General features: G+C 40.0%; 1 protein-coding gene and 1 non-coding gene across 3 annotated transcripts in view; one reads left to right on the top strand and one right to left on the bottom strand.

The window, feature by feature from the left end:
- BORA (BORA aurora kinase A activator) overlaps positions 1–15,019 on the bottom strand; it is a 45,262-nt gene that overhangs the window by 29,000 nt on the left and 1,243 nt on the right. For both annotated transcript variants that reach the window (XM_043533891.1, XM_027821202.3), the window contains exons 2-4: positions 13,317–13,487; positions 11,617–11,723; positions 2,704–2,749 (exon numbers count right to left, since the gene is read on the bottom strand). In XM_043533891.1, coding sequence (XP_043389826.1) covers positions 2,704–2,749; positions 11,617–11,723; positions 13,317–13,472 — 309 coding nt within the window. In that variant the 5' untranslated portion in view covers positions 13,473–13,487. The remainder of the gene's footprint in view (positions 1–2,703; positions 2,750–11,616; positions 11,724–13,316; positions 13,488–15,019) is intronic.
- TRNAF-GAA lies at positions 4,721–4,793 on the top strand. Its single transcript has one exon. It is a non-coding gene; the product is annotated as a tRNA-Phe (tRNA).

Here is a 15,019-nt window from a genome sequence, read left to right as displayed (position 1 = left end):
TTGGCTTCCATTGCCTCTAGTGTGATTTCATTGGCTTTGGAAATGCCAAAGTAAGTAAGAAACCTTACTATCAAAACAGGTAACCTCTCCCCACTCAACTTCCTCTATAGACTAGCATGAAGTAAGGTCAAACGAGATAAGAACAGAAAGGTTGGCTTTTTGGAGAAGCAAAAAGCAAAGAACTGCATTATTACAAATGAACGGAAACCTCACCAAAGGAGATATATACTAGGGGCCTGTTTCTTCTTTCAGACCAGCTCTGCACTGGTGCAAATCCACTGCGTCACTGGCTTTTGAACATTTGTACAAGGCCCAGAGAGAAGCATTACAACAGCATCTTTAATCAGGAAATGCATTTGATTGTACCTCTCAAAACAAGGCAGCCAAACTACCGTAACTGCCCCACAGGACCCTATTGCTCATAGTTTTGACATATGTTCACCACAGAAATCAGTTTTACACATACATGACTTATTACATATGCTTCTTTGTCACTACTTTAAGCTTTTCCCTTTTCATGAAAATGTTCAAATAAGATATGGGCATATGAAGTTTGTATGTGGATATATACTAGCTGTGCTTACTGACACTTGGACAACTGGCCGCCATATGGAACTAGAGTCTGATCCTGCCTTAATGAGGAACAGGAATTTATCTTTGGCATACTATTTATCTAATCAGTTTATAAAAGTCATTTATGCATACTATGTATGGTCATAAAGAAAGCAGTAAAGCAGTCATCATCAATGGATTCTAGGGTTTTTTTGTCACTGAAAAATTAAACTCATGACAGTTAACGTAATGTGGCTGTCTTATTTGCTCATCTGTAGCTGTGCTGTGGAGTGTTAAGGCAGTTTGAGTTGTCTGTGAAATACAAACTTAATTCTGCATTTCCTGATTCTCCAATGTTTATTTATTTTTTTAAACTTGGATGTTACTTAAATGTACCTACAACTTTAATTTCATCTAAACAAAGGTGCTTTGCGGAGGAATACAAGGGTTTAAGCACCTAAAGTTAAGTGCCTAAGATGGAAAAATTATTAGAAAAATGGATTACTTGCTCTTCTCCCTGATCAGAAAACTCCCATAACTGAGTACAAGAGACTATGAAGGTAGAGTTTCCAGAAGTGTTGATACCTAAAAGCTGTACATTACAGCAAGCATTGAGGTGCAGAGGTAAGTTACACCAATGCACTGAAGCAAAGCTCTGGGGGGAGGCAGAAGGACTGCAAGAACCAAAGGGCAAGGAAACTGGAGTTTAGTGATAATTCTGGGCCAAGGAAGACCTTGACAGAAAGAAATAAAAAATCACCACACCACACCACACACACAAGCAAATTTGACTGGAAGCTAGAAAACATTAAAGAAAGAATACCCAAAGCAGGATGAAGCCGGATAGGTTGGAGAAGTCTGCGCCCATGGGGAGCTCTTTCACTGAGTAGAGCAGGGATCGGCAACCTTTGGCACGTGGCCCGCCAGGGTAAGCTCCCTGGCAGGACGGGCTGATTTGTTTACCTGCCGCATCCACAGGTTCGGCCAATCGCAGCTTCCACTGGCCGCAGTTCACTGCTCCAGGCTAATGTGGGCTGCGGGAAGTGGCATGGGCCGAGGGATAGAGAACTGAATTTCTTCAGTCAGAATTTTATTATCTTGTAGAGATGTATTTTTAGATCCTAACCATGACGGCACATGATCTTATGAAGTGTCTTATTGCATACCAGTCAATCGTCCAAGGTAAGTACCTATGGGGTGTTAGTACACTTCATGGAGGGGGGGAAAAAAAAAAGGGAGAGAGAATTATGAGAAGGACAAGTTATTCTTAGACGGTACATCTAACTCTGCAGACTTGCAGTACTTTTTCACACTGTTGGTGCAGTAGAGCAGGGCTAGACCACACGGTGGGGGAAAAAAGCATAATCTACACTAACTCTTCCACCATTCCTACAACCAGCACTAGTTCAGTAGTGGGAAGAGTACTAGTGTAGGCAACCCCACAAAAAGCAGTTCTCTCCTCCATACCTCTAAGGTGAGATTCCGGTAGAAACTCCTTTAGCTAGTTTTTTGGCCCCATGGCATTTGTGGCACAGAGTTGCCCATCTGCTGGTGACAATTACTGAACAGATGGCTGTTTAAATTCTCTTTAAAAAAAAAAAAAAGCAATTCAGGTCAGAAGTAACAGGCCAGCCAACTCTCCAATAAGATTTTTTCCTCAGTGAAAAAGCAAAGATTGCCGGGCACCATTATAACTGCAAGCAGGACTTAGAAACATGGAGATTCAACCCCTGGGTATTTTGAAAACTGTCATCTGTTCAGGACATCTTTGGAGAGTTTATATCACAGGTGATATTTTTGTGAAGTGCTCTAAAAGACTTATGCCACATTTCAGGTCTAGATAACATGAAAGTTACAAAGTCTGCTTCTTTGGCCTAAAATTGTAGGGTGGAGGAAATCCAATAAAAGCCACAAATAAGGATTCCCATTCTAAAACTACAAAAGATAAGCAGTAAACTGCATGATCTTCTACTAACCATTAAAATACCACAGGCTCTTAGTGAAGAGCTACCTCATACTTTGTAAAGTTGCTTTCAAAGTTGCTTTGCAAAGTTGCTAGACAACACTGAAAATTTACTTTTTACGATTGTTCATTTTACCCATATACACAATATTAATATCTGATTTAATATCAATAGCAATTTTAATTACCTCTTCAATGGCTTTCTGTCTTTTGTCTTCCATCTCTTTATCTATTCTAAACAATGCAAATGAAAAAAAAACCAATAAATTACCAATGCCATTACTGAATTTGATGGTTCAAGTAAATGAAAAGTACCATTTTTATAGAAGATTAAGATTAGCTGCCTTTTAAAATAAATCACAATTTACTCTATGTATAGTATTCATAACGTGCTGTGTGCAATTCCTTTGTATTCAAAATTGATAAGTGTGTACTGTATGCAGACAATTAGCAACTTTAAAGAAGGAGTTCCCACCCAGGGCAATTTTGTAATAACATTTTACACAGTAAGTGATTTACTTTGTAATCTTCTGTATATCCCTTTTACTATTATGAAAGAGATTTCTAGTTGACTGATATCTGTCTTGCTCATAATACAGCTTCTCTTTCCACCTAAATCTCTGATTTTGAATGCTTCTATAAGCAACTTTTAAAATTACTATAAAATAGACTTAAAGAGAAACTCACTCTAGGATCAAGCAAGACAAGGAATTTGACCATAAGGAAGAAAGCTCTTTAAACAGAAAAAAAGTAAAACCAAAATGGAAAACAAATGAAGGAATGTGTATAGATTTATTTGACATTATCTACTTCTTCCCCAACGAAAGGTTCCCTCTTCAAGTGGCTTATAAACCCACCTTATCCCAGCCCAACGCAATAATCACATCAAATATCTGAGTTAAGATTTTTTTTTTTTAAACAATCTCTAACACAAAATAGGCAATTCCAAAAGTAAGCTCGTATTAAATGGTATTTCCCCTTGTTCAAATATTTCTCACCCATATTCAAATGATTTGTTCAGCTTTGCACAAATGGTACAGTTTCCTTTTTGTGTCACCATAACTGATAAAGCTTCACTATACCAGTCCTTAGGAGGCTTATAAATGACAACCAAAGAAATTCATACTAATAACATAACTTTTGAAGAACAGCAGAGGCATGAAAATATTTATATGGAAGTTATATGTGAATAATCTCTTCAGACCACATAAATTACATATTTAAAAAGGACTGGGTACAGCATTTGGATAAGTGCTAGAACTATTAATTAGTATAAAATTCATAGATGTCCTGATACCACCTCTTTTTCCCCCCCAAAAGGGGCCAGTCATGGCTCTGACTAGACTTGCAATATGTCAATATACAAAAAAGGTACCATCTACAACTAAGAGCTTATGATACTGCTAAGTTGTTATAGTGCACAAGTCCAGAATTAACATAACATAGCAAAAGAACAGGCCAGGCACCTTCACTTGTCATTTATTCGTAAGTACAAATGATCACAAAAACAAGTATCCCTGCAGGTCAGACTGCAAAGCCGAAACATGGGGACTGAAAAGGCAGCATCTAGTTAAGAGAAGAGTGAGATTCATAACGTTAAGTGCAAGAGTAAGTGCTTTTTCTTTGGGCAGTGAGTTTGGAAAGTGCAAAGGCAAAAACAACATATGTAGTTGGCACCTAAAATATCAATCCTGTATTAAGCCATGGTCAAAATGCAACGCTGGCACAGTATTCATGTTGCTATGTGGTTTTTTTGAACAGCAGATACTTCATATCATATCATCTAATCTGAAAACATCCAGCAAAAAATGAAGAGGAAGAAAGCCAGGAGATTGGCCTAGGACACCCCAAGCAAATTTTGTACCAAATATACAGTAAGAATTACAAGAGACAAACAAGTGTGTTTTGGGTCTTTCAGCTTGAACTCATCAGCTGATAGAATACTACAGCGGAATTTGGGAATAGTTGAAGTTGCTAATACTGATCTCAGAAACCTGTAATAAGTTGCCATTTATGCACGGAATAGGCAAATGTGTCCATGCTCACTTGAAAGTTTCCTTTCTTTGAGTAATAAGGTCTACATATTTGTTACAATGGTACTTTAGCCTTCTAACAGCTTGGAGACAAAACCACACCAGTCAGTCACTGGCAGCAGAGGATTATGTTAACTATGCTGTGAGGAAAAAGGACAGTTTCTCTTGATGAGCTGAAATAGCTCAGTTGGGAGAGCATTAGACTGAAGATCTAAAGGTTCATGGTTTGATCCCGGGTTTCAGCAGATGATTTTGGGATAGCTCAGTGGTTTGAGCATTGGCCTGCTAAACCCACGGTTGTGAGTTCAATCCTTGAGGGGGCCATTTAGGGATCTGGGGCAAAAATTGAGGATTGGTCCTGCTTTGAGCAGGGGGTTGGACTAGATGACCTCCTGATATTCTGATTCTATGACACACAGTACTTGTCACGCTCCAATACTCTTTTACCTAGGGAGGTGGTGGAATCTCTTTCCTTAGATATTTTTAAGGTCAGGCTTGACAAAGCCCTGGCTGGGATGATTTAGTTGGGGATTGGTCCTGCTCTGAGCAGGGGGTTGGACTAGATGACCTCCTGAGGTCCCTTCCAACCCTGATATTCTATGATACAGCATATTCAACCTAACAAGAAACAAATTCTTGAATGTCAAATTCCATCTTTCTTCTGGATGATCCATTTGTCTCCAGATTGGTCCAGATCTGTGGACTTACTAATTACTCAATGAAAGGAAATTTCAAGAAAAAGCATGGAAAAGGTTCCCTATTCTTTGTCATGCTAAGATTCAAAAATCCGGTACAGTAGGATTGTCATAGCAGCAAGCCTCCAGGGTAAGAGGCAGGATCAGTCTTTAAATATGGGGATCCAAAACAAGGTAAATGTATATGATATTCTCCACCTTCCCCTGGGCTCAAAGGCACGGAGAAGGCTTTTGCCAAAAGAAAGGAAGTTGCATCGGCTAATATTGGACAACCACTATTATTCCTGGGGGAAAATACATTCTGCTGGAAAGGCAATGCAGTTATATCTTTCACCCACCAGGGGCTGCTGTAGCACCAGAAGAGAGGACAGCAGGCTCATGGTCCTGAGCAGCCAGCTGTGGATAAGGAGGGCCTGATGCTGCATTTCTCACAGCAACACGCCTGCAGGGCCAGATGAGAAGGCACGGGATATTTGGGAGGGGGAGAGGAGAGAGCGGACAGAGCAGGGCACAAAGGATCAGGGGTTCAGAAGGGCAAGAGGGGGGGAAAGACGGGGGAAGGGGCATAGGAGCTAGTGGGCTGAAAGCACTGAGCCAGGGGCTGAATGGGAAAGGGGCAAAAGGTCACAAGGGACAGGGAGAGGGGGGTGGCTGAGTGGAGGTGCAGGGCCACATGGGGACAAGGGCAGATGTGCCGGACTGAATGGGAGAGGCTAGGGGTCAGCCAGGGTCTGCACGGGGAACGGTCCCCAATTCCTCAACACTCCCCTCACCCCAGAAAGTGCCATACTTCTCCCACCCACACCCAACAACCCTCCAGCCTCATTCCCAGGCTCCTTCCCAGCATTTACTTCCCTGTACCTCAGCTCCTCCCTTACTCTTGATTCCCCCAAGCCTTTGCACTGCTTCTGAGGGGTGCAGGAAATACGTTTCTATATTGTAGTTTAAATGAATTATTACTCAAAGTTCTGAATTAATATGCCTAGTAAGGAATCTATTTGTCAAAAAACATTTCCTGAATTTTTTGTTCTATGTATTGTAACAGACATGCCTGCTGACAGGTATTTTGAAATAAATTACCAAAATAATTGAAACTGGTGTGATTATAGTTTTATTTTGACAAATAAAATATGCAGAATTTTAAAATATAGTGCACAGAATTTTTAATTTTTTGGCACAGAATTCCCCCAGGGGCACAATATGCTACTCTGAAAAGAGACGGTCAGTGCTCCTAAGAACTGGACTTTGACACTTAAGATGGAATATTTATTGAATTTACTCAAGGGAACAAAAACTGACATCGACAGTTGTGAGGACTCATTTTCATCATCATCACTCCCATAACACATTGGTCGTTGGGGCACCGTCACTGATGAGCAATCAACCAACTGTCTCCACCCCTGACAAATGTGTGTCACTGCTTGAGTCTCCGCAAAGTCCATTCCTGTCCACTCTTTTATGTTGTCAATCCATCTTTTCTTCTGTCTACCTCTTTTTCTCTTCCCCCTGTAATGTCCCTTGGAAGATGATCCTGGATAGGCCAGATGATCTCATTACATGGCCATATCGCTTCAGCTTGTGCTTCTTCATGGTCATCAGGAGGTCTTCATATGACCCAGCGCATTGGGTGATGATATTGAGGACCTCTTTATTAGTGACATGGTCAAAGTAGGAGATGCTTAGGATTTTACGGAAGCATCTCATCTCTACCACCCGTATTTTCCATTCAAGTTCTGCAGTAAGGATCCATGCCTCTCACGCACACAGAAAAATGAAGATGACCAATGCGTGCAGCAGTTTCAGTTTGGATTCCAAGGAGATGTTCTTATTCCTCTAAATTGGCTTTAGCTTTGCCACTGCTGCTGTTGTTTGTACAGTTCTTGCCCAAATTTCTACCTTGGATCCTTCATCAATGATGACTGCCCCCAAATACTTGAACTGTTTCACCGTCTCCAGCTCTTGTCCACTGCCAGTGATATGTGAACTGATCCCATCATGTTTGTCTGTCATCAGCTTGGTTTTCTCTGCACTGATTTCCATGACATATTTTGCAGAGGTTTCATCCAATCATTTCAGAAGGTTGGCAAGTTCATCTCTGCTGCCTGCCAGGCCATCAATGTCATCAGCGAACCGAAGATATGAGAGATTGTTCACCCCCCCAATGCTGACTGTGCATATGTGATCTTCTAGGGCATCAATCATTATGCACTCCAAGTAGATGTTGAACAGTGTCGACGAAAGAAGGCAGCCTTGCCAGACTCCAACAGCGGTGCAAAACCACTCTCCTATTGTGCCATTGATGAGAACTGCACTGCTGGCCTTGGCATACAGTTGTTTAATGGTAAGAATAAGCTTACGACCAACATTGTACTTCTTCATGGTTGCCCAGAGAGCTTCATGCCATACTCTGTCAAACGGCTTCTTGAAGTCAACAAAGATGTGGTAGCTATCCTGCTGGTATTGTAAGTACTTCTCACATTGTGCACGAAAGTTGAAAATCTGTTCTGTGGTACTTCTTCCAGCACAAAAGCCAGCCTGTTCTTCAGCGATGATATTGTCTGCTTGTGGCTTCAATTTGTTCAATATGACTTTCAAAATCACTTTGCTGGGATGGCTAATTAAGCTTATGGTCCAGTAATTTTGACACAATTGCAGGTTGTCTTTCTTTGGCAGAGCGATGATTAGTGACTGTGCCCACGTGGGGAGCCACTCACCGGTCTGGTGAGTACATCTATTACTGTTACTGGTGAGTACTATCTATTACTATTTCTCCTCTGAATTTCATCAGTTCAGCTGGGATGTTGTCAATACCTGTAGCCTTTCTGTTCTTGAGCGATTTCATAGCTGTCTCCACTTCTTTACATAGTATTGGAAAGTCATCCTCCTCTGTTGAATCTGGGCTGCCTAAGACACTAGGATCTCCCTTTGTATGGTGGTTGTATAGATCAGAGCAGTAGTTTATCCACCTATTGATGATGTTGCTTTCTTCTGTAAGACTGTTCCCTTCTTTGTCTTGAATTGCGTTAGCTTTGGCCCATGTTTCCTTTGTCAGAACTTTTACAACTTGGAAGGCTTGTTTGCTATTTTTATTATTGATACACTCTTCAAATTTTAGAGCATTGTTTTTCAATCCATATCTCCTTGGCCACCTTCATTCCTTTCTTGATCTTTCTGCCAATCCCTCTGTATTTATCAGCTCCCTCAGTGCTGTTCTTGCCTTAAGTTTTCTTCTGTCACACATTTGTAGTATTTCATTTGTGACACATGGTTTTGTCTTCTTTTGATGTTTCCCAAGGATGTCCATTGCTGCCTCATTCATTACAGTGTTGAAACTGTTGATCATTGTTTCTACGTCTTCCTCTAGAGCAAGCAGAGGGGCAAATTTTCCGCTGATCATTGCTTGGAATGACTCTGTAATGTTTTGGTCTCCAAGTCTAAGTCAAAACTTGGTTCTGGTGAACTTTGGCCTGATGATTTTTCTTAGCCACAGCCAAAAATTTAGCATCATAAGGTTGTGATCACTTCCAATATCAGCACCAGGGAAGCTCCTTGTTTTAGAAGCCTGTTAATCCTGGAACGAAATCGGTTTTGCACCATGATGTAGTCGATTGGGCTGTGATGTAGACCATTAGGTGCATGCCATGTTGATTGTCTGGATGCTTTATGTGCTCCTAATGTGTTTGCAAGAACCAGATTGTTATAGTTGGCAAACTCCAAAAGTCTCAATCCTCTCTCATTGGTTACCGCATTACAGAAAGGACCACAATAATCTCTCCAATCTGCCTGCGCATCAGTAGCCACTTTAGCATTCTGATCTCCTTGTACAATCAGGATATCTTTCTTGTGTATCTTATTGATGTCTTGCAGCTGATTGTAAAAATCTTCAATTTCCTCATCGTCATAGTCTGCTGTAGGGGCATAGACTTGTACCACTGTGATATTAAACAGTACTGCCTTTAGATGGATGGAAATAAGCCTGCTGGACATTGGGTGGCATCCTAATACTGAACTCTTGATATCTTTCTGCACAAGAAATCCTACGCCATTGACATGTTTTTCCTCTCCCACTGTAATAGAGTACATGACCTTCTTCTATTAGTACCTCTCCAAAGTTCTTCCATCTGACCTCAGAGATTCCTAGGAGGTGACAGGTGTATTGTTCCATTTCATACGTGAGTTCTTTCAACCTCCCTGTTTGTCTCAATGTCCTTACATTCCATGTGGCTATGATGAGGATATCTCTTCCACAAATCCGCTTTGTTGGGGTTACACCAATAGTTTACTTGTTGCGTCTGCCCTGGTGGGAGACGGCTGGCGTGGTCATTATTAACCCAGGCTATGATCAATCTGGTATGGACATCATTGACTTACTCATCATATGGTGCGTCCTGGGCAAATTTCTAACCTGGCAGAGCCCATCCCAGTCCAGGCAGCCCCCTTTTAGTTGCCTCTTACGACACGTAGGAGCAGTGAGCCTATTCTGTCCCTGGACCCACAAGGGATTTGTGAGGACTACCTGTCTGAATTAAAAGTATAATACTGGGTTTCAGTGAAAAAGGTTTCCGTTTTCAAATTAAAAAAAAACAAAAACGAAAAAAACAAAACAAAACAAAAAAAACCCCAAAACAAAACAAAACAAAACAAAAACCTACCTTCATCTGACTGGAGCTAATAACCTTTCAGAAGCCTACCCTTATGGACAAGGAGTATAACACCACCTCCTGCAAGGGGTGGAATCTGGGAAGTGCTGTAAGAAGCAGCATGAGGTTCCAAGGTTGTGTTCTATGACTTTACAGAGCTGGAATAAGGTTAATTCTCTAAGGAACTACTTAATGTTGGGATTTGTTCAAGGAGAGGAAGTTTTGTACATATTAAGAAAAATTTTACTATGGAGACGCAACCTTTTTGCATTGACAATCATACACCCAAAGGCCCTTCTGAAGGAATCCAAGGTTATGTTTCACATATTAAACTATGGCTTTGCACCAGAGAACAGAATAGCTGTATTTCCCCCCCCTTTTCTTCTCTTTTGGGGTCCAGGAAAGCAATAATCACTTTATCCATGTATTCATTTTAAACCTATCTGGTCCCAGATGGAGAACTGGTTTTGCAGTAGCTCCAGTGAGATACTGGATCTTCTGATGTCTCGGCTAGGTTAATCAAGCCTGAGAGTCATAGGCTCTTCACCCAGAAAGGCATAAGTAATAACACTACTGCTCCTTCATGCTGAGGCAGCTCTGGAAAAGGTGGAAAAATGTATAGGAGGAACCTTGCTCAGCTTTGAGATGTCTTTCACTACTTTACTTCCCAGTTCCTTATACTCAAAGATACCACAGGGCACTTTTACTGTTTTCAGATGCAAAAGGGCTGACCTGGACCAGCCCACCAAATTGACTTATAATAGTAAGATATTTCAATGTATAGTAGCTATTCTGATAATCCGACTATGGAGTTGACCTAAACGTGTTTTCCCAATGAGAAAACCTTATCAGACACATACACTATTGCAAGCAGAAGAGGCCTGTTAACCATGGTAGGAGCAGACCTTAATCAATCATTGTGTTCCCGGATGATGTCCTCCCTTTCTGATACCCATTCCCTGAACTGAATCAGGAAGTTCTTTAAAAAAAAAAAAAAAATCATCTCTGCATTTACCAGTGTGGGGAGTGGAAAATATGTGACACAAGCTAGCTCTGTCAATGGATGAGACAAGGCAAGATGTGGAGGGGATACCTGGAATTACTGGATAGGTATATGAACTCTGAGTCATTGAGACATGCCTTTGTATGAAATCAGAATTCTCAACAAGCTCCAATAAGTACTGGATATTTGTTTTTTGACACTACTTCCTTTCCATTATGACCATCATCTTCTGTTAAAATTGTTCCAAAGCGAGAACTTGTACCTGTGATAGTACTCACTCTCAGCCCAGGTCTACGACTGACTTCCCGGGCACCATGGTCTTTGTCCTAACCCAAGATACTCCAGAAACCATATCACTCTGTATTTGTTTTATCTTTCTCTCTATAGAGTGATAAGGGCACTGTAGGCTCAGGGGGAGGGGGCGGGAAGGGGTGCAGTGGGGGCAGGGCCTGTGGCAGAGCCAGGGGTTGAGCAGTGAGCAGCCCCCAGCACATTGGAAAGTTGGCACCTGTAGCCCCAGCCCTGGAGTCGGTGCCTATACAAGGAGCTGCATATTAACTTCTGAGGAGCCGCATGTGGCACTGGAGTCACAGGTTGGCCACCCCTGTATTAGATAAAGAATGTTAAATATTTATATGAACATGAATAAAACAGCCATGCATATATAAGGATAGCTTTCTAGTATTCAAATATCAGTTCAGTTCACTGCATAAAATAAAAAGCAACTTACCTGGCATGACTTAAATACATTGCCTGACGCCGAATATCTTCAGAGTCAATTTCAACAGGATTTATTAGAGCAAGTTGATCAATAGACCACCTAAATTTTCCTGGAGTCTGAGAAAGGAATGAACATCACGGTGAAGTATGCAGCGCTTACTATTCTAAACAGACAGAATCAAAAACACAGAATACATATCTTTAAAAAGAAGCCACATTGGAGCCAAAACCTCCTTATATAAATGAGCTAAAACAACAGTAATTGTTTCAGCCAGCTAAGTGAGCTACTTAAACTTTAAACTACAGAATCAGACCAACTGACCTTGTAATCTATTTTTGTTTAATGATCATTAATAGATTGCAATTGTATGTAACATGAAACAAAGCATAGCATATTTAGCATTTACAGAGCGTTTTGCATCTTAAAAGCACTTTACAAACATTAAAACCTCACAAAACCTCCGTAAGAAAAGTATTATCACACTTTTACTGATGGGAAAATTGAGGAAGAGAATGTATGTGACATCACTTGTCTAAGATCACACAGAGTTAGTGTCAGAGCCAAGATTAAAACAGAGTGCCTATTTTCTAGTCCCATGCTCAGTCCATTAGATCAAATTGCCTCCCAATGCTCAAGACTTCTACACCCGTAGTCATATCACCTCTTCCTATAAGGAGATTTTAAAGGCAGAATAAAGCTTGGCCAATATTTGGATGGAAAACCTCAAATCGTTATAGAAATGAATTTAGGGATTCAGAAGGCACGGTCCTTCCAGAAATTAAGCATGATGTTTAAAGGTTCTATACTGCTAGCAGTGCATTCTTTAAGATATATGTAAAACAGAGATCCAGATCCCCTGTGGTAAGAAATTCATGATATACCCACATCCATACAATTGTGGATAATATCCCCAAGGACCTCGTCACGTTCCAGTTTGGGAAATTATATTCCATCTACCTAAATTTTTTTTGCGTTTCAATGGACTAAAGTTTTCTTCACTGCATGTCAAACTAATACTCCTTCTGCAAAGTGATGATTTTACTCCAGTGTCCTGGAATTTATGGACAAATGATCCAGATAAACCAGAGAATGGGAAAGTGCAATGCTACAGCACCATATAGCAGCCACAAGAGAGCTAGCTCCCTTTCTGGATATGTGCATGCTGGTTGTCAAGGAGAGCCAAATAATGGAGTGTCGGATGAATAGGGTTCTACTGTATATAGATATAAACAATTTACACAGGACTTCAAGGCCTTCACACGATAAAAGTGCAAAATAATAAAAAGAGGAATGTAAAATATCATCATCTCTAAAGATTTTGTATCCAACCTGCTTGCGTCACAAGCCTAGAACAAGAATTGTTCCAGACAGAGCACCTATTTAGACCACGACTAACTCTAACAAGTGGTCTTCATTCCTCCCTTTCTCAAGAATTTGATTAGCATCAAATAGCTACAAATAGCTTTTTGCATTTAGTATATATGTTAATGCAATGTTATCATTAATATTTTAAAAACAAAGTCATACTGCTAAGTGACATCTGAGTTGTAGCAGTAGGTTTCCTTTAGTATTAAGAAGGTTGTAAGGAACTATGCTACTTAGTCTTGCTTAAATTCTAGTAAAAACTATCTACACATTTAAGAAATGATAAATTAGTATTTGGAAGTATTAATATTGCCTCTGACATTGTACTAGATATTAAATCTTACTGATGAGGATTTTGTTGATTTAAAGACGGAAGGACTGGAAACAATCTGCTCCTGCAGACTATAGTAATCACTTGGACTTTCAAAGGGGTTTAGGACAGCGGCGCGTCCTGGAGTCTTTGGTGTTATTTGCATTTTAGTTTCTTTTGCATCTCCCATAGCACAGAGCTGCACCTAGAAGAAAATAATTTTTTAGTTACAATTTAAGATGTTATATTTTTCATTTTGAGTCACCCTTAGTTTTAGGAAAAGACAAGAAACCATATCATTTTTCGGTTTGTCAAGCGATTAAAAAAACTGATCGTGTTTAATCTCTCGATTAAAAATAAATCATGATTAATCATGCAATTAATCATGCTTTTAAAGAATAATAGAATACCATTTATTTAAATATTTTTGGATGTTTTCTACATTAAATATATTGATTTCAGTTACAACACAAAATACAGTGTACAGTGCTTACTATATATATATTTTATTTCAAATATTTACTCTGTAAAAAAAACAGAAGAAACAGTATTTCAATTCACCTAAGTACTCTAGTGCAATCTCTTTATCATGAAACTTGAACTTACAAATGTAGAATTATGTACAAAAAGTAAGAGCATTCAAAAATAAAACAATGTAAAACTTTAGAGTCTCCAAGTCCACTCAGTCCTACTTCTTGTGCAGCCAATCGCTAAGACAAACAAATTTGTTTACATTTGCAGGAGATAATGCTGCCTGCTTCTTGTTTACACCTGTGAGAACAGGCATTCACACAGCACTGTTGTAGCCAGCGTCACAAGATCTTTACATGCCAGATGAGCTAAAGATTCATATGACCCTTCATGCTTCAACCACCATTCCAGAGGACATACTTCCATGCTGATGACGGGCTCTGCTCAATAACCATCCAAAGCAGTGCAGCCTGACATGTTTATTTTCATCATCTGAGTCAGATGCTACCAGCAGAAGGTTGATTTTCTGTTTGGGTTCTGTAGTTTTCTCTTTTAAGACTTCTGAAAGCATGCTCCACACCTCATCCCTCTCAGATTTTGGAAGGCACTTCAGATTCTTAAACCTTGGGTCAAGTGCTTTAGGTATCTTTCGGAATCTCACGTTGGTACATTCTTTGCGTTCTGTCAAATCTGCAGTGAAAGTTTTCTTAAAACTAACACCATGTGCTGGGTACTTATCCGAGATGGCTAGAACATGAAACAAATGGCAGAATGCCAGTAAAAGAGAGGAAGAGACATAGAATTCTCCCCCAAAGAGTTCAGCCACAAATTTAATTAACGCATTATTTTTTTAAAGAGCATCATCAGCCTGCAAGCATGTCCTCTGGAATGGTGTCCAAAGCATGAAGGAGCATACTAATGTTTAACATACCTGGCACGTAAACATCTTGCAATGCCAGCTACAAAAGTGCCATGAGAACACCTGTTCTCACTTTCTGGTGACACTGTAAATAAGAAGCAGGCAGCATTATCTCCTGTAGAGATAACAAACTTGTTTGTCTTAGCGATTGGCTGAACAAGAAGTAGGACAGAGTAGATTTGTAGGCTCGAAAGTTTTACATTGTTTTGTTTTTGAGTGCAGTTAGGTAACAAAAAAAAATAACTTATATTTGTAAATTGCACTTTCACGACAAAGGGATTGCACTACAGTACTTGTATAAGATGAATTGAAAAATACTATTTCTTTTGTTCATCATTTTTACAATG

The sequence above is a fragment of the Chelonia mydas genome, chromosome 1 (genome assembly GCF_015237465.2).
Source record: "Chelonia mydas isolate rCheMyd1 chromosome 1, rCheMyd1.pri.v2, whole genome shotgun sequence".
Lineage (NCBI taxonomy): Eukaryota > Metazoa > Chordata > Testudines > Cheloniidae > Chelonia > Chelonia mydas.
Note: the sequence above shows the minus strand (reverse complement) of the source record. Positions and strands in the feature narration are given on the sequence as shown.